This window comes from Lynx canadensis, chromosome E3, assembly GCF_007474595.2.
Source record: "Lynx canadensis isolate LIC74 chromosome E3, mLynCan4.pri.v2, whole genome shotgun sequence".
Classification (NCBI taxonomy): Eukaryota; Metazoa; Chordata; class Mammalia; order Carnivora; family Felidae; genus Lynx; species Lynx canadensis.
The window spans coordinates 9,541,518-9,566,046 of NC_044318.1; the positions used below are offsets into that span (position 1 = coordinate 9,541,518).

Consider the following 24,529-nt stretch of genomic DNA (forward strand, 5'->3'; position numbering starts at 1 on the left):
ATGGCAGCCTTCTTCACTGCCACCCACACTCAGTGTCGCCCGCGATTCCCGAGCACACGCCCCGGGCAGGGATGACGGGGGGACAAACCATTCACGCACACGGCAGCTGCTGTGACACTGGACTGAGCTCACGGGTCATCCCGAGCTTGGCCTCAACTCCGGCGCTGAGGCTGGAAGTCACCCTGTCCGGGGGGCAATTGATTCCTTTTACCGCCGCGCGGGACTGCCCACGAACGTCTTCGATTTCACCTCCGCACCTGCCCGTCTCAATCCAGGACTTGTTTGGGATTCCGACTCTCGCCCAGCGAATGGGCGCACCGTCTTGGCAAGAGGCAGGCCGTCGACCGTCTTTGGAAGCCGTCCAGGAAGGCGGAAGGCAGGACACAGCGGAGGCTGGAGCTCTGTGGGGCACCACTCAAGACCAGTCAGCCGGTTGGCATGCGCGCGCGCGCGCGTGTGTGTGTGTGTGTGTGTGTGTAGTTAACAACTCACAAAGTCAGAGACCCACCCTGGACGCTGAGGCTTCCGTCTGGATTCAAAACTCACTGACGTCTCGTTGTGGTTTTGCCACATATTAGCCGTGTGACCCCGGGCAAGTCATGTCACTTTTCTGGGCCTCAGTTTCCTCATCTGAGAAGCGGGGATGATCACAGCCCTACCCCTCTAGGGTGGTAAGACGGATTAATCGAGACCGTGTGCGTGCAGCCGTCAGCGGTGCCTGGGACACAGCAGCTACTGAGCGCACAGTCAGGCGTGTGAACGAGCCAGAGGCATAAAGCGTTGCTGCACCAGACGGCTCCTGGAAGGTTCCAGGCAGCAGCGTGTCCCCAGAAGGAGCAATCTGACTGATGCAGGTCGACGCCGTCGGCTCTGAGGGCTTCCTGGAGGAGGACCAGCCTCCCTACCTCTCAGGACAAAGTTTCCAGGGCTGCTGACCAGCGGCCCCTCCCCCACCCCCGCGCCCACCCCTCGCTGGAGTAACTTCCTTTCTCTGAACTGCACTTTTCCCGTCCGTGAAAAGGGAACAGACCCTCAGCGGAGCCTTGAGAGCATCCGATGAAATGTGTCAACACCGGGTCCCTTCCCTGTTCCGCGCTGCCTCACTGTTCACACGGGCACGATCATCCCTACCTTGTCGCCGAGAGATCTGGAAGGCTGCCCGTGAAACGCTAAGTGGAAAAAGTGGTTTGCAATATGGGTCACCAAGAATGGTGTCTTTTTTTTTCTTTTTTGAGAAAAAAATGCACGTATCTGTAGAAATCAGGAAATATATATATATACACACACACACACACATATATATATATATATATTTATATATCATACTTAATACTGACATCATTGGTAGATTCTTTTAAAAATTTAAAAACGAATGTGGACGTTAAGAAAGAATGTGGACTGGTTTGTGATGTTGGTAGAGGAGGCTGTTGTGTCGGGGGCGGGGGGGTATATGGAAACTCTGCTTTCCACTCAATTTCAATGTAAACTGCTCTAAAAATAGTCTGTTTTAAAAAATGGGAAGGAAATGGGTTTTTTTCAGTGTGGAATTTTTTTTTCCAAAGTTAAAAAAAAAAAAAAAACACGTCGGTTATTAACAACCACCGTGAAGCGGGAGCCGTGAAAGCATCCGGGTTCCAGCTTTCCCCGAGGGCAGACTCCAGGGAGAGTGGGGATCACTGTGGGCCCCAGATCCTGGCAAAACTCATCTTTGCTCTTCCAGATGGGAGGCTTCAGGACACCTCCCTCCAGCCAGACCTGCCCCCTGACCCTTGCTTCTCTTTAAACTCTGACTACTCGGGACGGACACATAACTCCAACAAGGAGAGGCCAGAAAGGAAACTTTGTGGTTTGTGTAACCAGAGGTGGAGTTCAGGTGCGGCTGGATACAGGGTTCACATGGTGCATAAAGGGTCCGTCTTGTGTTCCTTCTCTTCATCTCTGTTGCCACCGTGGCTGGCCGGAGGTGAGGGGGCTCTGTTGATTTCAGCAGAAAAGCCCCAGAAGGGTCTCTGATCGGTCCAGCTTCAGTCTTGTGCCTACTGATTCAGGCATGGGGAACTCTGACGGGCCGTGTCTGGCGTCCCTCCACCTGTGGCCAGTTTGGACCCCTGCTTTCCAGCCTCCGAGACTTTGCACTCTCTGTCCCCTCCATGTCCTTAGAATGTGGGGACAGAGACTGTCAGCTCAGGTCCGCGTTCTGTAAGATGCTTCACGTAAGAAGAGGCCCCCCACACCCGGGTGCGAATCCTAAATCTGTCCCAGCAGGAGCTTGTGTGACCTAGGCAGACCACTTTACCTCCGTGGGCCTTAGTTTCCCTCCCACAGAGCGGCGTCGAGGATTTAAACGAAGTGTGTGGGAGCCCCGGGAGCCTGGGGCAGAGGGAGGGCTCTGGGCGCCACAGGTATGGTGAGGATCCGGGTACTCTTTGAGGGTCGCTCGGGAGACGCTGGGCACACGGGCTGCCTCCGGACCTGCCCTCTAGCTGCGAGTCCCGGGCAGATAAATGACACCACGTCCTTGAGTCTTAGTTTGTTCACCTGCAAAAGACAGAGCCACGTGCCTACTCGGGGGACATTACATAAGGATCGTGGGGAACAACGCAGGTCACTTTGAGTACTCTGTTCCCTCTGCCTCAGACGCCCTTTCCCACGGAGGCTGCCCAGGTGAACCCCGTCCCACTCACACTTGAAGACTGTGCCGGCGACCCCTCCAGGAAGCCTTCCCTGATTCTGCATCTGATGCACCCTCCTCCCCACGATTCCTGGGCCCAGTGAGTGATTGTCCTCTAGGTGTCTCCCACAAACCCCACAGCCACCTTCCTGTCGGGGCCTGGATCCGGAGACCCAGCAACCCTCCTTAAGTCCTCCTAACTTCGCACCGCCCAGAGTTTATGAAGCTTAGCGCTTAAGACGCATGAATAAACGTCCGTGGGGTGGAGGCATGACCCCCATGCCTCCTGGGGTCCCCCTGCCCCAGCACAGGCCTCCGGCCCTGTCTCTCAGGTAGCGTGGCACCCACCAGGGCGAGAGGGCCACTGGGTGAGGGATGAAGTCCAGACGGCAGCTGGAAGCCCAGGCAGCTGATTTCTAAGAAACCAGCAGACGAACAGGAAGGCTGGGGCAAAGCTCGGGACGGCTTTTGCTTTCAGTTTTCGGGGCTGGAGCGCAGAAGGTGCCTGAGATTCTGGGTTGGGAGGGGAGGGTGTGGCAGGCTCGGCTTCCCGGGGTCGAGGGTCAAGGACACAGTCACCACCTCAGGGCACGGACCAGGCCTGTAGCCCAGAGGGGTCCTGCAGGGCCCCAGGCACGCAGCCGTGAGGGCAGGGGTAGGGGCTGGAGGGCGAAGGGCCTGCCGCCCTGCTTGGCCAAAAACGTTTCCCCTACATCCCTTTGCTCCTTATTTTATCCATGCCTTGGATTATTTATTTCTTCACTCACTCTCCATCCATCCAGGGGTCCTTTCTTTTATTCTTAGGCCCTCTGTTCTCTGTCCTTCTCATCTTTCTTCTCCCCTCCCCTTCCGTCCTCTCCCCTCCCCACTGTGGCTCCTAGTCTGTCTCTGGCTCCTTCCCTCTACCTGGGACTCGGTCCCTTTCCTCCTCTCTCCAGCCCCTCCCTTGTCTCTGGCCCCTCCCCCACCTCTCTGGCCCCTCCCCTCCCGCCTGTCTCTCTGGCCCTTCCCCCTGGCTCTGGCCCCTCCCCCGTCTCTTTGGCCCCTCCCCATCTGTCTCTCCCGTTTTTGTTTTCTCTTGTATTCGTCCCGCCTTTCTCAAACCCCGCTATTCACCTAAGACAATGTTTACCACATTTTCTAACCAAATGCCCCTCACCCAACTTTTAAAAAGTCTAAATACCTCCTTTAGTGTTGTCTCAGCTGATAATAGCCGTAACATCTCATGTTTGATGCGGTACATTTTTTCCGAATGCACATTGAGATAAACATGTAAGAGAATTTTTGCCAGTCTTGTGCCTGACATACAGGGGGGGAGGGGGGGCACCGGGGCGGCACGCCTGCACCTACAGCCTCCTACACCTGTACGCCCTGGAACACCCTTCTCTCTTTCCATTGCTCCCCAGTTTAGCCTGGCATATGTACTCACCATGGGACCGTCATTCCACTGCCAGAGAACTTTGTCCTAGACGTGCTTCTGAGCACTTTAAGATATTAATGCGTTACTCCCCTCGCAGTCCTGAGAGATAGCGATGATAATAATGGGGAAACTAAGGCACAGAGAGGCTAAGTAACTTGCTTGCATCACACAGCTAACAAGTGCCCTGTCTTGCTGACACTCGCAGCGTAGAAGACAGAGCAAAGCTCTCGGCGCTCTGACGCGGGCTTTCACAAAGGCAGTGGGGGCTCCGCAGAGTCAAGGAGGACTTGCTGGGGGAAGTGAGGACTGGGCTGGGCTTTGAAGGTCGAATAGGAGTTTGCTGAATGAAAAAGGAAGCAAGAGAAACATCAAAGGCTTCTTTCTAGGTGGCTCAAAAGGCCTGAGAAATGATGAGAAATTGGGGCTGACGAAACGAGATGGGGAATGTGAAGGGAAGGTTGTGGGACTAGAAACGTACCTTGGGGCCAGGTGGTGAGGGGACCTCAGAGCCCCTGGGAAAGGGGTCATATTTTAGTAGCTAGCAGTTAGGAGCCACTGAGGTGCTCTGGATTCATTCTACTCGGTTCAAACGCTCCCTCTACTACTTTTTTTTTTTTAATGTTTATTTATTTTTGAGAGAGAGAGAGAGACAGGACAGAGTGTGAACGGGGGAGGGGCAGCGAGAGAGGGAGACACACAATCCGAAGCAGGCCCCAGGTTCTGAGCTGTCAGCACAGAGCCCGATGCGGGGCTCGAACCCGCGGACAGTGAGATCGTGACCTGAGCCGAAGTCGGACGCTTAACTGACTGAGCCGCCCAAGTGCCCCCACTACTTTTAATACCTGTGAGATTGTAGACAAGGAACTTAACGTCTAGTGGCCCCCGGTACCTTGTCTGTAAAATGAGACAATAGAATGGTACCTACCTAGAAAGTGCTAGATAAGGGGGAGCTAATAGTAACACTCATTTGCAGCGGGAGCTAAGGGTGTATAGGACCAGGAGTGTGAGGTGATGAAATCTTCGATACGGGCAATCACACCCAATTCCCTCCCTGGTGCCTACAAAGGGGGCTCGGGCCTCCATGTCTGGTCCTCAGTTTCCCCATCTCGAATTCAGTAAAGGGGAAGCCCACTTGAAGGCTTGAGGGTGCATTCTGCCCCCTGCCCCCACACCCCTGCCCACCTGGCTGGGGGAGCCTGGCAGGCCCTTCCTGGCTGGACCGGAGGTAGTTTCACTTTGACTCACCTTCCAGGAACTGTGGCCCTTCCTGTCACCAAGCTAGTAAGGAGGACAAAGATGAGACCGATGGCACTAAGGAGCCCGGGCTGGGTTCACTTTTAGCGTCCTCTGACATAGGGCCCAGCCTGCCCTGCCCACTCCTGCCTCTTAATGAGCTCGTGCTCTGCGCTTAACAGTTTATAGTCACTCCCTTTCAGGGGTGCCTGGGCCGTTCAGTCAGTTGGGCGTCTGACTCTTGATTTCGGCTCAGGTCATGATCTCACAGTTGGTGGGATCGAGCCCCACGTTGGGCTCTGTGCTGACAGCGTGGAGCCTGCTTGGGATTCTCTCTCTCCTTCTCTCTCCGCCCTTCTCCTGCTCACCTGCACACCCTCTTTCTCTCTAAATAAACAAACTTAAAATATATACATATATTATGTATGTATATGATCAGTTCCTTTTGTTCCTCTGTGTCCTTTGAGATCCAGACACTTGACCCGTTTCCCAGGTGAGGAAACTGAGGCTCAGAGTCAGTGAAGGGACTGCGTGCCCAGGCCACACAGCTGGCAGTCCCACTGGGCAGTGTTTCCCCAGTGTGGGACAGGTGTCCTGGAGAATCTCTGGAAGGCGATTTCAGGCGGGACCCAAGAACACTTTTATAAAACATTGAGCCTTCCCCTTGCCGTGCAACAACAATTTCCTATTTTCATTCTCTTGTGATCTTTCTGCTTAAGGTCAGAAGATCTGAGATGGGTGCTGTTGGTGCTTTGGATGCACATATATATATTTCTCTCTGACATTGGACACTTCCCTCCCCCTCTCTCTCCCCGTCTCTCCTTTCCTCCCTCTCTCCTGAGCAAACACAGAGCAGACCTTCTCTCCCAGCAGAGCAAAGACACCAAGATCCAGCTACAATTCAAACATTGTTTGGGTGTCACTGAATTTTTTATTTTCATTTTCTTTTTTAAAAATTTTTTAATGTTTATTTATTTTTGAGAGAGAGAGAGAGAGACAGACAGACAGACAGACAGAGAGAGACAGAGAGGGAGACACAGAATCTGAAGCAGCCTCCAGGCTCTGAGCTGTCAGCACAGAGTCTGATGCGGGGCTCGAACTCGGGAACCGGAACGGTAAGATCATGACCTGAGCTGAGGTCGACTGCTCAGGCGACTGAGCCGCCCAGGTGCCCCCAGTGCATTTTTTTAGAGTTTACCACTTTGTGGCTTTCTGTGTGTGTTAGTGATACATTTCCCTGTAAATGAAGCTTACTTAAGGAAACCAAGTGACTTGATTTGAAGAAAATAATAACTGAATAACAGAACAGCCGGAACCTGGATAGACTTGGCAAAAATCATAAAAGGGGAGCTCCAGTGTCTGACGGTTTAACCACCTCGGCCTGGAGCTCCAGATGGGGAAATGGCTGGAAAATCAGAATTCCCCAGGTGAGAATCCCCTGGGCTCCACTACCTGCCTGCTGTGGGACCCTGGGCACTATATTTAACCTCTCTGTGCCTCAGTTTCCTCATCTGCAAAGTGAGGGTAATAATAATTACACCTGTTTCATAGGGCTCTTGTAAGGATTAGATGAGATACTGTGTAGGAATTATGCAGAACGATGCCCAGCGTCCAGGGAGCATTTGATGGTGGTGAGCGGGGAGCCGCTGATGTTAATAAATGGCAAGCTGAGAGAAAACACCCAAGTCTGCCTACTTTAACGGCCACGCCGATTCCACAGACCTGGGAAGTGTGTGTGATGCAAAATAACAGTTATTCTTGCGATTCCTGTATTTGGATGGTGATCCATTTTGTTTCTACTTATATTATATCCTGGATCCTCCAGACCCCGTGAAGCAGGACAGAGTGGGTCTAATTTTCATTTGATGGATGAAGCCACCGCAGTCACACCGTCCACAGGGTCACGACTCGAACCCAGGTCCCCGGGGTCCAGCTCTCTCTGCTCCTCCAAGCTGCCTCCCAGAGCAAAACATCGGTGGGGAGGGGCCCTCCAAGGCTGGCTGACACAGGCCTTGTGCCCTCCTCTGCCTCATCATACCTCTCTGGCTGCCTTTCCCGGATGCACCCAGGTGTGGTAGGAAATACATGTCTCACCACACAGGCCCCCGCAGGCCCCCAGGCGGGGCCAGCCCTGAATGTCTCCCTCCCAGCCCTGCTCTTGCACGGGATCCAGCAGAGATGTGGCTCACAGCGTCCCTAACCTTACCCGTCCTCATCAGGCATCCCAATCCCCCACCTGCCAGGGGCTGCCCCCAGAGCCACTGACCAGGGTCCCTTCTGATCAAGGGGCCCTGGCTGTTCTCCTGACCAAACTCTCATGCAGTCGTGCACCTGTTACCAACCCACCGCCTCTCTTGACTTCCCGGCCTGTGCTGTGGGGAACGGGCAGGCAAGTGAGATGCTCCGAGCCCTGGCCGCTCCTGTGGCTCTGAACGTCCTCCAGGGTGGTCCTCAGTGTCAGAGACGAAGCATAAACATAGGAGCGGTTGAACATCGCAGTGGGTAAGATCATGGGCTTGGGCGTCAAGTTCCTGCAGTCAGAGCGCCTTAGCCATTTCTACCTGCAGGGATGGGGGCAATTCCCTCACGCTTCTGGGGCCCGCTCCAGACTTGCCTTGCAGCCCCGGTGAAGTGTTAACGCCCATGAGGTGCTTAGGAAATGGCCGTATTTCAAAACAATAGAAATTCAAGAATCGAGAAGCGGAGAGGGCCAGCCCCCATTACTGGATACTATCACGTGTGAAGCGCTTTATAGGCACCCCTTTATTTAACTTCACCTACAGGGCGGGTACAGCTAGCCGTCGTTTCCAAGCGAGGAAGGTAAGGGCGGGGCGAGCTGGGGCAGGCAAGGGTCGGTGTGGGCCGGGATCGGGTAGAAGTGCTTCTTGGTCCCCCAGGACTGGAGTAGGTGGCGAGAACCGCCTTTTAAGGCCTGGATCTGGCATAACCAGACCTTGCGGACCACAGGGGTACTGTCACAGCCCTGGGAGCCCCAAGACGGCCCGCCCGCAGCCCGCACCTGGCGGCGTTAGGACCAAGCGGAGGCGAAGAGCACCGCCCACAGAGCCCGGCCTGCCGGCCCTGTCCATGGCCTGCAGGTGACGGTGACGCGGAGTGGTGACGTCACGGGCGCGCAGCACGTGGCTGCTCGTGGCTGCCCGGGAGCCCCTCGGGGTTCTCGGGCGCGGGAGACGGTGCCCAGGCCGGCGAAGCACCCACGACGTACCAGGAGCGCGGCCCGGCGTGTGCGAAGTCCCGGGGGCAGAAGGGAGCGGTGAGTGCGTTGGCCAGGCACGTGGGCCACCTGCAGGCCTCGCGAGGCCTTGTGGGCAGGGGGCGTCCTCCTGAGCACAGCGGGAGTATGGGAGGACTGCGGCTTGGCGGGGCGACCCCACACGGGGCCTGTGAGTGTGCGTGCCGGGGGTGGGTGGGGGGGTAGTTGGTACTGTGGGGAAGCGCTCAGGGGAGAGCCGCAATCCGAATTGCCCAGGAGGTCGTCTGCCAGCCGGGTCTCAGGGCCAAGACCACGGTTGGGAGGGGCGGTTTGAGCGCCCACCTCGGCCACCGCTGCCCCTGTGTGAATTTGCTTGGTTGAAAACTGCACTCTCTGCGGGACCTTGAGCCCCGCCCCCTCCGCCCAGAATCGGGCCAAGTCCATGTTGAGCCCTGGGGAGGCTCTGGATGATGGTGGCGGAGGCCAGGTGAGGGCTGCCCAGGTGACGGGGCTCCAAAGCCTGCCTGCAGGGAACACGGGCCACGTCGGCCGCGTCAGGCGCCTCACCACCTCCTCTGGGTGCTCTGCACCCCTTCCCCAGCGTTGAGGCCGGCTCTGCCCCTGCCCTGTACCGGTCGTGCTCCGGGAAGCCCCTCACTGGAGCCTGGGGGGCCAGACCCAGGCTTGGGGTTTCTGACTGAGGCCTGTCCGGGGCCTGTCACTCCAGGCCTGGGCCACACTCAGCATTCAGCCAGGCCGGTCCTGCGGCTGTCCCTGCCTTGCCTGGCTGCCCAGAGCTGAGGGCTCTGGTTAAAAAACAAGCCACTCCTGGGGCGCCTGGGTGGCTCAGTCGGTTAACTGTCCCACTTCGGCTCAGGTCATGACCTCAAGGTTCGTGGGTTCGAGCCCTGTGTCGGGCTCTGTGCCGACAGCTCGGAGCCTAGAGCCTGCTTCGGATTCTGTGTCTCCCTCTCTCTCTGCCCCTCCCCCGCTCATGCTCTGTCTCTCTCGCTCTCAAAAATAAATAAAACATTAACAAGGAAAAAAAGAATAAGCTGCTCCCCCATGCCACCCCCTCCTGAGTACACACATCATAAGGCAAGAAGCCTGAAGTGATCTCCCCAGGCCTCCGTCCCTGCCTTAGTCTGTCGCTACCTGGCAGTCAGAGTCTGGTCACAACACAGACTCCATCAGGTCACCCGGGCTCCACGTCACATGTCAGACCCCCCGTCCTCGCCATGGCCTGTAGGGCCCCTGCCCACCTGTTCCATCTCATCTCCTGCACGTGACCCCATCCCGTCCCCTCCAGCTTGGCCAGCCCTTGCTCTCTGACGGGCTGAACTGGTTTCCTGAGATGGCCCCGCGGTTCCCTCTGCCTGCACTGTGGCCTCTGGGCTATCTCCTCCTGTCATTCCAGGCAGGATTTCAGTGTCCTCTCATAGGAGCCTTCCTGAGCTCGCTTTCTAGCATAGTCCCACTCACTGGCCAACCACCTTGTTGACCTCTAATCTGAGTAGTGTCACTGCTTGGAATGTTCTTGTTCCTTTAGTTTCTTGTGTTGCTATTTACCACCTGAGGCTCTGGACGCCTGGATGCGAACGCTAGGGGAGCAGGAACCGTTCATTCCCGTATCCTTCGGGCTCACAGTAACGCCTGGAACATAGTAGGGGCTTCGGGAACGTGCGCTGTGCGGAGCTCAGCGATCACGTAGCGAGCACTGCTACATTCGGAGACATTGACAGCTTCTGTGCAGTCTTGACCCCAGCGAGAGGCTCAGCCCTCCTGTCTGTGGGGCAGTAACCCGTCTGCTCCTGAGGGTGGGAGGACCAAGCAGGTGGCAATGAGGCCCGTGAATATTCCCTCCTCCCCTCTGTAAGAACCCGACTGCCTTTAGAGTGGGACGGACCTGGTGCCAGTCTTGGCTATCACTTTCGAGCTGTGTGACCCTGAGTGAGTGACTGTACTTCTCTGAGCCTCCATTTCCTCATCTCGAAAACGGGGACCAGAGTCCCCGGCCCAGGGGTGGCTTTGCCGCAGGTCCAAGGCCCGTGCCCTGCCACTCTCCAGAGCTGCTGCTTGCCTGTGTTCTGTGTGCGCCACGGTGCCCAGCTCACCCCCTCCCGGCCGCACCTGGGCCCCCCACCCGGCCCCCGCCCCACACAGTCCCTCCTATCACTTTTCATTCTTGTAAATTGACGTCAGTGCTGCTGAATCATGAAGCTGAGGTTTGAGAGAGACACAGAATCTGCACCACCAGGGAAGCCACATGGCACACACATTGCTTCTCTATTGCCACCTCCCCCACCCCACCCCCACCCCCAGCCCTTTTCCTCTGCAGCCGTGCTGTGTGCACAAGATCGCAGCCACAAGGGGCGGAGTGCGGCTCCCGGGGGCTTTGGGGTCACTTCAGGTCACTGTACATATGTTAGCGTAGCTTCTTTAAAAGATGACTCACAAAGAGAAGGGGCCCCCTCTGGGGAATGTGATCAGAGGGGCCTTTATTCTTAGCCGTTCTGTTCCAGGTTTTATAAGGGGAATGGGTTTGTGTTGGGAGGACGCAATTTAAAAAAAAAAAAAATGTTTTTTCTAGGAAGCTGAAAAAGCCCTGAAACTATTGTGAACTCGTTTCTCTTTAGATGAGGACCTGTTTCCCCGTCTGTCACATGGGGATGTTAACAGGACCTAAGCCGCAAGGCCAAATCACAAGGCTGGGGGTCGTGTTTGCGCGTAGATGCGAGGGGCCTCGAATGGCACCTGCACGCTTACCGCCATAGATAAATATTAGGCCGTCGCGGGCAGGCCGTGTTGCCTGCTGATATCCAGCCTCCCGGCCGGTACCCAGTCTGAAGCGCTGGCCTCGCCACCAATCGTGTGCCCTGCTTTGCCTCTCTTGAGCCTCAGTTTTCCTCTCTGTAAAATTGGAGAGAGGTGTCTAACTCACAGACCAGCGGTGAGGATTCAACAAGGTAGCACAGGACCCTGCCTACAGCAAGTGCTCCCTGAGCGTCTGTGGTATACCCCAGCATCGCCTTCTTGGATTTCTCCAGGAACTGCCCGAGCTGGGTGGGCGACCGGGAAAGTCAGAAGGGGATCCACGCAGCCGTGAAGGAAGGGCAGGGAGGTGGTGAAGAGAAAAGCAGTCTCTCCTTGGAGGCACGGAGCCGAGACCCCTCCCTCCCCTCCCACCTTATGTAAGGAGGCAATTGCCAAGGCTCTCTCAGATCCTCAATCTCTCCAGGCCATCCTTAACCTTGAGGGCCGGAACCTGTTTCATCCCCAAGACAGGCCTGGGCTGCTCCAGTTCTCCAGCAAGTTAGTTTTATGTTGCACTTTCAAGTCTGAAAGGTATTATTAAATATTAGGACACTCCATCCTAAGCTGCAGAGGGCCGGTCTAACTTCTGAAAATGAAGCGCGACACGTCCGTGAGGTTGCTGAACCCTAAACCCAAAAGTGACTCGGTTCACCAGGTGGGGCCGCCCAGTTGCCAGCATGGCTTATCCGTCAGGCCACCCACCAACCCACCAACACAGGAGTAGCCGTAAAGCCCGTGTCACGGGCACTTCCTGGCCGGGTGGGCCAGCCCCGCAGCGTCCTGGAGCGCCCATTCCCTCCCCCAGCTCCTGAACGCCTCACCTGTGTCCGCGATGCAGCTAGGCACCTGCTGCTGAGGGCTACCTCCTCCAGCAAACCCATTTTAGAGGTAAGACACTGAGGCCCTGAGAGGCCAAGGGAATTGCCCAAAGCCGCGAGCAGGGCCCTCCTGCCACCACAGACCACAAAGCAGTTTTCTGGCTCCAGGTTGGGTGTTCACCGAAAAAGTACACGAGACAGAACGGGATGGGAAGAAGGAAGTCAGGCCCAGTCCTGTATCCCCCACCCCACCTAAAATGCCCCCCCTCCCCCCCACCGCCTCGAGGCTGAGTCTCAGAATGTGCCCCTCCTCTTCCAAAAACTCATCAAGCCCCCCCCCCCCCCCCCCCCCCGCCACCTTCCTGGAAGTCTTTGTGGTCACAGAATGAAAGAAGTTTCCTCTCTGTCATCCATTTCAGACAGATTCTGGGTGGACAGCCACAAGACGCCCAGGTGTCTTCTCTGACACGGGAATGGCCACAGGCACATTCACCCCCTGCCTTGCTTTTCTCCTCTGGAAAAATGAGAAGCGTCTTGCTTCATAGGCTCGTCTGACTGAGGCATGGAAAACCCAGAACAGGGCAAGGCACACGTTAAGGGCTCAAACACGGAGCTGCCATTTTACACCACACGAAACACCAACGCTGGACCGGCTACTCCTCTCCCCCTGAGGGCTGGAACCATGCAGGTCCCCCCGGCCACAGAGCACAGGTCACACTCCACCTCCAGCCAAACCCATCAGTCTTAGGACCGCTCTGCCGTGGACCCGTTCAGAACCCCGGGGAAATCCTGGGGGCAAAGCACACGCTCTAGAAACCTTTTTTCTTTTAAAAAAAAACTTTCATAATAAAGTTTATTAACTAAACTGGCTGTAAAAAATATAAAATAGGATTCTGCATAGCAGAAAAATAAAGCCAGAGACCCTCCCCCAACCCCTGGTTTGTGCAAAGATACTAGGTATATGTAAACATGAAGAGGTAGGAGGTAAATTCAGGTCCTGGCCCCACATACAGTTAAGGTGCTGCAACAACCAGGGAGATCCAGAGGGAGCACCGGGGGGTGGGGGGTGCGCCCCCGCCCCCAAGACATGGGGAGGGGTCTGCGGCCTCGTCTCCAGCCGAGAAGGGGAGGCGCCTCGCCCCCACACCCGCTCCCTCCAACCCAGGTGGGGAGGGCACCCACGTGGTTCCAGGGAAATAATAATTAATAATAACAAGGCCCTCGAGTTAATGCTGCGTGCGAGGCCGGTCAGATCTGAAAGGGGAAGGAGCTCAAGTAGTCGCGGAGGACGGGGTTGAGGGGGATGCGCGCCAGGTTCTCGCGGCCCACGGTGGCCACGATGCGCTGGCGACACAGCTCCTGCAGCGGCCGCACGCGGCGCTGGCGCAGCGGGGCCCCGAGCATGCGGCGCGGCGCGGCCACGTAGTGCTCCAGCAGCTCGAAGAGGCAGTCGAAGCTCTCGCGGCTGCCGTCCAGGTGGAAGCGGCCGGCCTGGAAGTGCACGCGGATGCTCGTGGGGCCCGAGGCCATCTTCACGCTGAGGGCGAAGAAGCAGTTCCGCTGGCGGCTGTCGCGCACCAGGAAGGTGCCCACGGGCTCGGCGCGCAGCCGCTCGTGCGCCCCGTGCACGCTCAGGGGCCCCCAGTAGAAGCCGCAGGCGTCGAGCAGCGCGCTGGCTCGGGTGATGCGCCGGTACTCGGCGTGAGAGCGGAACGTGCGGAAGTGCGTGTCGCCGGGGGCCGGGGCCGCCGGGCAGGGCCGCGGGCGCGCGGGGACCGCGGGCGCCGCCGAGGGCGAGGGCGAGGGCGGGGACGAGGACGAGGAAGGCTCTGGCCGCCGTCGGGACTCTGCTGCCGTGGAGATTGCATTGTCGGCTGCCACCTGGTTGTGTGCTACCATCCTACACGCGGGGCCGGCCGGAGGGGTGGGCCATAGCGTCCGGGGGTGCGCTGGGGGAGACACGGGCGGTGAGCGGAGAGTCGGGGCGGGCCCGTCCGAAAGGGCCGAGGGGCGCAGGAGCGAGTCGGCGCGGCCCCCGGGAGCCTCCGGGGGCTCAGCTAGCAAACGGGCCTCCCCGTCCGCGGAGGTCCTCCAGGCGGTTGGGGGCCCGGCAGAGGCGGAGTCCGGCCGCCAGGTCGCTCAGAGTTTGGGTGAGAGAGGGGGGCGTGGAGAGAGGTGCGGGGAGCAACCTGCCCCGACTGCGGCCACCGGGCCCTCGGCTCGCCGCCTCGCGGCCGCCGCCTGCTGGCCAGGCCGGGGACTGGCGCCTCGTCCGGGCGGTTTGGACCAAGGCAGAGAAGCTGCGCTGCGGGAACCCCGCGCGCGGGGGGCTGCTAGGGTGGGGCCGGCGGGGGCCAGGGGCGTGGCGGCCGCGACCCCATCATGCGGCCCCCGAGGCCGGCCTGACACACGGCCGTCCTTTCCTGTCCTGTCTTCCCCTCTCCCTCCCGCTTCCTTGCCCAGTGCCCGGCTCACCTGGCGGCGGGGCGCGGGGCGCCGCGGGCGGGGCGGCGGGGGGCTCCGGGGCGGCTCTCGCGCATGCTCCGGGGCCGGGAGCCGTGCAGCTGCCACGGCCGCAGCTCGCTCTGCTCCGCGCCCGCCCCTGCACCAGTCTTTTATTTTAAACTGGGTAGGAGGTGGGGCCCGCTGGCGGCGGCCCCGCCCCCTAAGGCTCCACCCCCCGCAGGCCCCGCCCTTCCGCGCCACTTTCGGTTTCTTTTTCGGCGGTGGAGCGAGGCGCGGGCCACACGAGCTCGACCTTTCGCACGCCATCAGGGACCCTCCGCGGGGAGGCACCCCCCTCCCCTGACCCAGCCTCACACCCATCCTAGGACCCCTCCATCAAGGGCTCTGGACCCCCTGCCATTCCGATGCCCCCTTTGCACCTGGAGCCCCTACTTTTGCCCCCACTACTGCCCTAGGGCACAGATTTCTGCAACCAAGCCCTTTTAGTATACACTGGACTGGCTCCGACACACCCCTCTCCCCTCCCCCCCACCAGGTATCTCGGCACCCGTCTCCGGTAGATCTCTGTTCTCCACTCCCCTGTAGCCAGGCCGCACCTCCCGATTCTGGGGTCCCACCTGCAGATCCGGCCCCGGACCCCTTGGGGCTGCTCCCGCCGTCCCCCTGCCGCCCGCAGCCCCAAACCCTCGGGCGGCTGTCCCCCCGCACCCCTCCCAGCCCGTCACTGGCCCTGGTCTTGGCTTGGGCTTCCCAGGAAGCGGCGGCCTGACCACAGGCTTCAGAGGAACCCTTCGGAAGCGCGAGAAAGGCGCCTCGACTGCGGATCCGAGTTCCTCGGAAACCGGGCGGGGCCGTTAAGGGCAGCTTTGGCTCCGCTTCCCCGCCAGGGGACAGCTGGAGAAACTGAGGCCCCGCGGAGGGGTTGTGATCTGCAGCGACTGGCAGATGAGGGGTGGGGTTCTGGATGAGCATGCCCTCCTCTCTTATTTTGGGGAGAGAAACAGCTGGGCACCTCCAGACGCACTTTGGAGCCGGATGAAAAGATGGTTCATTGATGTGATGATTCCAAAAACCTACCTTGAGTTTTCCTGGCCTGCCCTCCTCTCCCCCAACTACTACTTTACAGAGTCCTCTCCCGCTACTCGGTCAAGCATCTGCCGCCACTGCCGCCACCCCGCACTCATACCTCTGGTTTGGGATCATGGGGGCTTGATGGTGCCAGCTATACTTTGTACATCCGTGTGCGTGATCCGGTGACTTTGTCTGTCGTGGAGAAGCACGGAGTACGTGGCTGGTTGGTACGTGTATTTTTGAAGGCAAGAAAGAACTAATGAGGGTCGGAGCTAGTGCGTGGTTAGTCCCAGACTCTTCAGGGGTTACGCAGAAGACTGACCTGGCTGGGGGCTTGGCGAGTGGCTTCCCGCTGGCACATACTGCCCTCTACAGGCCGTTCTCAGACTGCAGCCCAACCCTCTCGTCTCCTTGAAGCCCTAATGGGTTCTAGGTCCTCCCGCCCATCCCCTTGGTGCTCTCCTTCCCTGGCCCCAGGCTGCCCACGTTTCCTCTTAAACACAAGGGGATGGCCCAGAACCAGCCTTGCTTAGGACCCCATCAGCTCCCAGAATTCATGTTGGCAGGAGCTGGTATTGGTCACTAACGTAGTTGTCCCGTGTTGTGTGTATATGTGTGTGTGTGTGTGTGTGTGTGTGTGCGCGTGCGTTAGCGTGCAAGGAGGTGGGAGACAAGGTGTGGAGACGTGCATGTGCCAGTGGCCAGGTGCTGTGGTCATTCCAGAGGACCTACCTGCTGGTGCTGTGCCCTGTGGTGGGGGTGGAAAAAAAAAAAGGTAGTGGCTAAAAGTCTGACTTTGGACCCAGACTACATGGATTCCAGTTCACCTGTACCACTCTCCAGCCTTGTGATTCTGAGCGTGTAATTAACCCCTCGGCTTCGGTTTCTCCATGCGTGAAACGGAAACAAAAATAGTACCTCCTTCCTAGCAGCAGGGATTATAGGGATTATGGGTCAAACACGCAGAGCCATCCCTCATTATAATAAGCATTCAGCAGGTGTTCGGTCTTGCTCTGTTCCTCTGAGGGTGCCTGCGGGCAGCGTGTTAGGTCCTGTAGCCACGTGGCTTCATGCCATGTCCGTTTCAATTTGTTTTTAATGTTTATTTAATTTTGAGAGTGAGAGACTGAGCGCAGGTGGCTGAGGAGCAGAGGGAGAGGGAGGAGACACAGAATCCAAAGCAGGCTCCAGGCTCCGAGCTGTCAGCACAGAGCTCGACGCGGGGCTCAAACTCACGGACCGCGAGATCATGACCTGAGCCGAAGTTGGACGCTTAACCGACTGAGCCACCCAGGCGCCCCTTTTTAATATTTATTTTTGAAAGAGAGAGCGTGCGCATGTGCACATGCATGAGTGGGGGAGGGGCAGAGAGGGAGACACAGAACCCGAAGCAGGCTCCAGGCTCCCAGCTGTCAGCACAGAGCCCCACACGGGGCCTGAACTCACGAACCATGAGATTATGACCTGAGCTGAAGTCACTTAACCGACTGAGCCACCCAAGCGCCCCATCCCTGTGTCCACTTTAGAAGCCCTAACCCAAGGGCCACAGGCCAGAGAAGGCATGGGCGAAGCAGAAGGAAGAGAGTTTTGTGGGGATAAACCGGGGCTCTGGATGCTGGCAGTGGGAAAGGGTAGCGCTTCCCTCTCACCTGAACTGGGGGCCGTGGTCTGGGCCCAGAGAAGGCCAGGCTGGGCTGGCTCCTGTATGATCTGTCTTCCTGCCACCAGTCTCCTCAGCAGGCCTCTGGGCAGAGGGAAATCTGTAAATAGCTGATGGTCCGTATGCCCCCTTAACCCCCACTGGCAACTTCGATGGCTCTATGGGAGAGCCACCCCTTTCCTTGGGGTCTGGAGCCCCCTTCTCACAGCCCCGTCTTGTTGCCACACTCCCACCCATGCCTGTGAAGGAAGCCCCCCTCCTCCATCCCATTGACTCATACCTGTGACGTGTTGGCCTGAGGTGACTGCGTGCCACATGCTTTACGGTCCTTAGATCATTGGATTGGCGTAACGATCTAATCTGCCCATTTTGCAGACAGAGAAACTGAGGCTCAGGAGGGGAATCGCTTGCCTTGGGGCGCACGGCTCAGAAGGCGCAGAGCTGCAGGATATATCAGACCCCCCAAAGCTTTCACCCGTGTCCGCCGTGCCGTCAGCTCCCTCCCCCAGTTCCTGGTGATCTCAAATCCTGGTCTGCCTGCTAGAAAAACAGTAGATGCCAGAGAAGTCAGAGATTCATCTGTATCCTGAGCCTGCCTGGGGAGGAGTGGGGACGGTTCTGCCGGCTTCCCTCTCACTCCGGAGCTTGAGGAGGCCCCAGGTGTCAGCGTCTAGGCCTCCACCTCGCCCTCTGTGGCTCTGAATTCATCCTTGAGTGCCAATTTCTTGCCCATACAGTGGACTCGGCCCCATCCTCCACCCTGACCAGGTCCTGTTTGTGAAAGCCGTGGTGACTCAGGCTCAAATCACTGAGCACACGGCCAGGACACTTACCGCCAACAGGACAGCCACTCTAGCTTTGGTTTCATTTTCTGAAGCCCTGACTTCAAAACGAAACCAAATCCAGATACCAAAAGGGAAAAAGAAGTCGGTTGATTGACAGGCATCTGCCTTCTTGGCATTTCTCCCCGGAGGACTGGCCCCAGGCTCGCAGGAAGCTGGGCAGCGCGGGAGCCCCGAGGAGCTCAGGCTCCACGTCACGACGGGGCTGCGTTCGGATCCCACGCCTGCTGCTTCCCAGCTGTGTGACCTTAGGCAAGCAGCTTGCCTTCTCTGGGCCTTGTCTGCCCCGTCTGCAAACAGTCCCCGGAAGTTATGACCCTCGCAGAGCAGCAATGCACACCGAGCCCAAAGCAGAGTGCCCGGCAGAGAAGGTGCTTGGCACAAGCGACTTCTTGTCACAGGGCAGTTGAGACAGCCCTCTGTCCACAGCTTGCTGGGCGGCAGCCTGACATGTGGGGCCCCAGCCGGCAGCAGCGGGGAATCAAAACCCTGGCCCACGGGGCTCAGTTTTTCAGCTTCTCTTTCCAGCTTTGGCCAAGTTCTGCCGGGAAAAGCTGTCCCTGGCTGGGGCCTGCGATCCTGAAGTTGTCCTCTGCCCCGGTGTTCCTCCACCCCGCCTGCCTCCAGCCTGTGGCGGCAGCCCGGGTTCCCATGGGAGGCGGTGCCTCTGGGGAGCCCCGAGCAGTGTGGCTTATATCGTGGAGACGGCTAACCATCAGCCTGGGTTTAAACCTGTCACTCGATGAGCACGGGGCCTGGGGCAAGCTTCTTGGTTTCTCTGTGCCTCCGTTTCCCTATCTGCAGGATGGGGGTAAGAGCGCATCTATTTCCCTCCTTCGGTATTCATTCAGCAGGTTAGTTGTCGAGTGCCCGCTGTCTGCCAGGCCCTGGGAACTCAGGGGTCTTCAGGCAGACAGACAGGAGGCAGGGAATTCACATAAGCATTTCACGCTGTGCTAAGTGCCACGGGGGAAATAAACGTGGGGACAGGGAGCGACGAGAGGTATGCGGGTTTGGGGCAAGAGTGAGATCAGGCAGAGATAGCCTTTTAGATGGTGACGGAGTTGAGATCTTTCTAAAAGTGGGCTGAAGGTGACTCCGGGCACAGAGATCAAGCAGTTCATGCAAAGGCCCTGCGGTGGGAATGATAGGCGCGTGTGAGGACCCGAGAGAGGGCGTAGTGTTGGTGTAGACAGCAAGGGGGGTGAGCGCAGGGGTTCACCTGTGCTTCAGCACAGGGGTTGGCAGGGGTCCAGTCCGTCCGGCGGGTCGCGGCTAGGAGGTGGGAAGGGCTTGGATTTCACCCTGACGGCTGGAGCCAGTCCTTGAGGCCCAGGAAATACTGTAGGATTGGATATGGAAAGAACCCTCTGGCTTCTGACCTTCCAGACAGCTGGGTCTTTAGCCACAGTGACCTGCACTAGAGGCCTTGGGACATACCTCACAACTGTCCCTGACCCGCCAGGGTGTCACCACCCTATTCCCCCAAGTGGGTGCAAAACCAGTACCAAAGGACAGCCGGGGGACATTGTAAGAGAGAACACTGCTTGGGGAGTCCAAGGCCTGAGTCCTGGGGGTCAGCCCTCACTTCCTGGGAGACCTTGGGAGAGGAATCACAGTTTACCGGGCCCCCAGCTCTGGGCCAGGTGACAACTTTTTGGCATATTGTCTTACTTGCTCTTTCCCACGGTCTTGTGAGGTGGCAGTAATTAGGTGCCCTCATTTACCAGAGGAGAAAAGCGCTACTCGGCGAGCTGGTGGAACGCGAACAGGAGTTTCGGAGAGGCTGAGCCCCACCTGAGGCCTCTGTCTGGAGAGGCCCCTGCTTCGCTGTGGGGCGTGGAACCTGGTCCCAGCCGGTCCCGACAGCGGGAAAGATCGCGGCTTCCAGGGAACGCGTGCGCTCCTCGGGACCCTCGAGTCCAAGGAGAAGGCTCTCCTCTACAGCAGAGGAGGCCGGAAGGCCAGGAGGGGTAGCACGAGCTGGTGACTGGACTCCAAAGTGACAACAGGAGGGCTCCTCCCTGGTCCTGGGGAGACTTGATGAGAACCTTCCAGGGGTCTCTTTATCCCCCTGCGACAGGTGGGGAAAGAGGTAGGTCAGAGATGAAGTGTAGGCAGAAAGTAGGGGCTATCGTATTAATAACTCCGAAATAGGAGGGGCAGGAAAGAGGGTATCTGAGGGCGTTGGTCACGGAGCCCAGACATACCTGGTTCCAGGCCCAGCTCCCCCAGCCCCCCCCCCCCCCCGCCAGTAAGTGTGATGGCTTCAGGCAAATGGACTTAATCCAGAGGCCCCAAGAACCCTCACGAACTCCAAGCATGGTGGGCCTGGCAGTTCCGTTTGGCAGTGGACAGAGGGCAAAAGAGAATGTGTAAAAGCTATGAAACCAGACACGGAAACACACACAGCCGGCCGGGACATGGGGAGTCGGGGCCAAGGATGACTCCTCACCTCACCCCGCTGCTCACTGTGGGAAAGCTACTGCCAACGGCAGGTACCGCGGCTTGAATTGGTCCCCGTTCTCAGGTTCGGGAGGCATCTCGTCTCCGGAGGCTCGACAGTGGCCCGTGACCTGGGAGGCCCGGTGCCCGCTGGCACAGAAGAGGCACCCGGCCAGCCCGGCAGGGCCCCGAGCGGGCTCTGGGACGAGGTGATCCTGGACCCGAGTTTGAAAGACCAGGGAGGACGTGGCCAAGGGACAAGAAGGGAGTGTGCTTCTGGAGGCGCACGGCGCGGGCAGAGGCCTGGAGACAAAACTCTGAGGACCCGAGTGGCAGGTGGCAGGAGATGAGGCTAAGCAGGAAGGGTTTATAGGCAGAGGCTTGGCTGGGAGAAGGCCGTGTGCTGTCCTTGGCCTTTCCCTGCCCTGCGGTGATGAGTGCCTCTGGGGAGAGCCTTCTGGGCCACCTTGGCTGGACCGCCAAGCCCAGAAACGTGGGCCGGAGAGCAGTCAGTTTATAATCATGGGTTCTCTGTGCTCAGTTTATAATCGCCGCACCTGTACCCTCTCCCTTCAAGGTCAGCAAAGCTTTGCCGAGCACCTGATGGATGCTTCGCCGACGCTCATTTCGTTTCTCTCCTCGACTTACTCTTCCGTTTCCTTGGATAGAATAATTAAAGCACTTTCCCTCCCCGGACGTAACCCCAGGCACCGGCTTGGTCTCTGCACTTTCAGATCTTTTTGTGGGCACTTATGTCGTGCTTCCCCTCCGCCCCCTGCCCCATAAAAACAAAGTGTTGTTTTGTGTAGGCTGCTTTGTTCTGTAAATGATAGATCTTTCCCCATCTTGTTCTTTTCACCCAACGACATCTGCCAGCCCTCCGAATAGAGAGATCAACCCCCATTCTTTTTTTTTTTAACATTTAAAAAATTAAGTTTATTTATTTTGAGAGAGAGAGAGCACACACAAGCTGGGGAGGGGCAGAGAGAAGGAGACACAATCCCGACGCGGGGCTCGAACTCACAAACTATGAGATCATGACGTGAGCCAGAGCCAGATGCTCAACCGACCGAGCCACCCAGGCGCCCCGTGAGTTATTGCCAGTTTTTGGCTCTTACAAACCAATGTGACCCTGGACCTCCCTGGGCCTCCTCTCGGCACGCGTGTGAGAAACACCTTGCGCGCTTCAAATGTTAATAGACGCTGCCTGATTTGTCTGCCAGCGTGCGTGACCACCATCACGCCCTCAGCAGCCACAGCCAACCGTCTCTGCTTCCCTTACCCTCACCAGCACTTGTTATTACCCATCCTTTGCCATTTTTGCCCGTGCAGTGGGCACACAGGTGGCGTCTCACTGTTGCCTTAATGCCTGCACCTTTTCTTAACCGAGTCAACGAATGTGCACTGAGGCCCCCGGGCTAGGTGCCGGGGATACAGCAGTCAAGAGCAAGGGGCCCCTTGGACCTCTTCGCAAAGCACGAGAGGCAAATAAGGCTCAGAGAGGTTAAGAGCCAGGCCCAGGGTCGTCCGGCGAGGGAGTGAGGGAGCTGGGAATTGAATCTGGGTCTGTACGGCTACAGAGTTTCAGTATTTTTCCTCCTGAATTGTACTCAGACGGGGCGTCTCAACCCAGGATGTGCCCCAGGACTGCTGGGTCCCCCGAGCGACCCCCGGGGCCCGTAGGAATGGCAGCCCCACCACAGGTGAGGCTGTGTCCCAGCATTTCTCAGGCTACCCCGCACCCCCAATATCCCACCCAAATGAAATCTCTCAACCGGAAAGGCAAGATATGTTGCCTTCAGAATCTGCATGACCTTCCCAGTGGCTGAACAAAGTGGCTGTTTCTGTTTCCTGAATTTGGGTTTCCAGCGGACCTGCCCCCGAACTGTTGCCTCCCCACCCGAAACCAAGCAAGTAAAAGAATGAGCCTGTGGTTTGCTGTTTTTCCTCTTGTCATCGGTGTCTGCGCAAGAGGGGGGCCATGTGCCTGTGAGTGCCTGCCGGCATGTGAAGAGGTGTGTGTGTGTGTGTGTGTGTGTGTGTGTGGTTGTGAAACTTTTTTCTGAGTGTTGGAAACATGGGAACATGTGACCCAGTCTGTCTGCTTCCCAGTTCACTTTCTCTTATTACAGAGATTGTGTCTCCACAATAGATCTCCTGCCTTCAGTGATCATGTCATAAAAGGACACTGCCCAGGGAATAGGGAGGTCCTTTGGTGGGTGGGACTTAAAGTCCCTGACCTCATCTTCTGATCCTCTGTCTCCACCTGCTCCCTTAAAATGTGCTCCCCAGAAGGGCTCCCCAAACTCTTCTGCCCTGAGGTGTCCGTGACTATCATGGCATCATCTGGCCTTACATTTTTAATAGGAAACCGGGTGGTTTGGGGCAAAACATAAACGTCTGATCTCACACCTGCCTTCCTGCAGACCTTATCAAACCATTTTACCTCTGAGTCTCAGCTTCTTCATCTGTAACATGGGAGCGGTAATGTCTCCTGCCTTAGGTGTGTGGATTCGGTGGAAACATTTATGTCAAAGCATCTGGCACCTCATAGGTGCTCAGTAAATGGTAATTTCCCCAGCCCGCCCGGGCCCTCCCCACATCCTCTCATAGGTACGTGGTGCCAACCTGGAACATCTCCCTGCTGTGGGGAGGACAGGGGCCCAGGAAGTACACACTGTGTACCTGACTCTGTACTGGATGCTTGTATTGCATTATCTCAGGGAACGTCCCCACCCCCTCCAGGTAACTCCTCGGGAGATGAGACCAGGGCACAGAGAGGGAAAATGACTCTCTAAAGCCACACAGCAGAGATCTGAGGGGGGACCTTCGGGGTCCTGCCACTGTCCCGCAAAAGTCAGCCTTGCTGTAATTGACATACAGTGTGATGGCACTTTCATGAAGTCGCCACCGCTGTAAGGCCCCCTCCTGGTTCCTTTCCGTCTACTGCAGACCCCCCGAGCACTTCCACGCCTGACCCGTCTCCACATGTTCCCCTCGGTTCCGTTAGCCCAGATGCCAAGTGAAACACAAAAGGGAATCCCAAGCATCCATGTGCCCAGCGCTGTGCTGGGTACTTTCCCAGGCAGTGACTGGGCTGCTGGACTGTGAGGGGAGAAATGATTACCCGGTTAGACGTGGAGCGGGGTGGTCTCGGAGGAACTTGGGTCTGACCCTAAGCCACTTGTGGTAATTTACATGGGGCCCTAACCATTCCCACCATCTGGTACTTCGTCTGCCTTATTACTTTTGCAAAGGCTCCTTCGGTGCACACTATGTGCAAAGTGTGAGGCCTGCATGCCCCTTCACACCCTCGACACCTCCAGAGGAGGAGACGGATTCCAGATGGCTGTTCCCTCTGTGCCGGCTCTTCTGTTCCCCGTAGCTCCGTCTCCACACGGCAGCGAGCACGGGACCCTGTTAAGACCCTCCTGTGACTTGAACGGCCAGGCTCCCGGTGCAAACCCCCGCAGGACCTGGCCCCCACCTGGCACTGCCCCACCACCTGCACACACTCTTCCTTTGGCCCAGAATGTTCTGGACGGGGCCCTGTGTGTCCTCTGTGTTCCCAGAGCCCAGCACAGCCCCAGAATGTACCTGGGCCCTTAGCTAAGTTGTGGAGCGTCACCAGCAGGGAAACGGGAGCCAGGGTTCAAACTCGGGGTGCTCTGGACTTCGAAATGCACATTCCCGACCCCTCCCCTCGCCTGTCTCCTGCCACTCTTGTGTGCTGGCTACGGCATGTGGGTCACATGCACATGTGGGCCTGTGGGCATCTCGGGTGTGTGTGCACCGAGGTGGGAGGTACGGGGCCGAGGAGGGCTCCGCCCGTCTGCTTCCCGGCTTCCTGGCGAGGTCCCGGCGCGAGCCACGCC

The 24,529-nt window shown here is 57.8% G+C and overlaps 1 protein-coding gene across 1 annotated transcript; it reads right to left on the minus strand.

Moving 5' to 3' along the window:
* Positions 1–13,212: 13,212 nt before the first annotated feature.
* Positions 13,213–14,711, minus strand: SOCS1 (suppressor of cytokine signaling 1). The gene is made up of 2 exons (XM_030301485.1): positions 14,646–14,711; positions 13,213–14,119 (listed from the first exon to the last, which is right to left on the minus strand). The coding sequence occupies exon 2, from the start codon at positions 14,067–14,069 to the stop codon at positions 13,419–13,421; it is 651 nt and encodes a 216-aa protein (XP_030157345.1). The 5' UTR covers positions 14,070–14,119; positions 14,646–14,711; the 3' UTR covers positions 13,213–13,418.
* Positions 14,712–24,529: the final 9,818 nt, after the last annotated feature.

Coding starts and splice junctions, on each gene's coding strand:
- SOCS1 (XM_030301485.1), bottom strand. CDS start 14,069: ATGGTAGCACACAACCAGGTGGCAGCCGACAATGCAATCTCCACGGCA.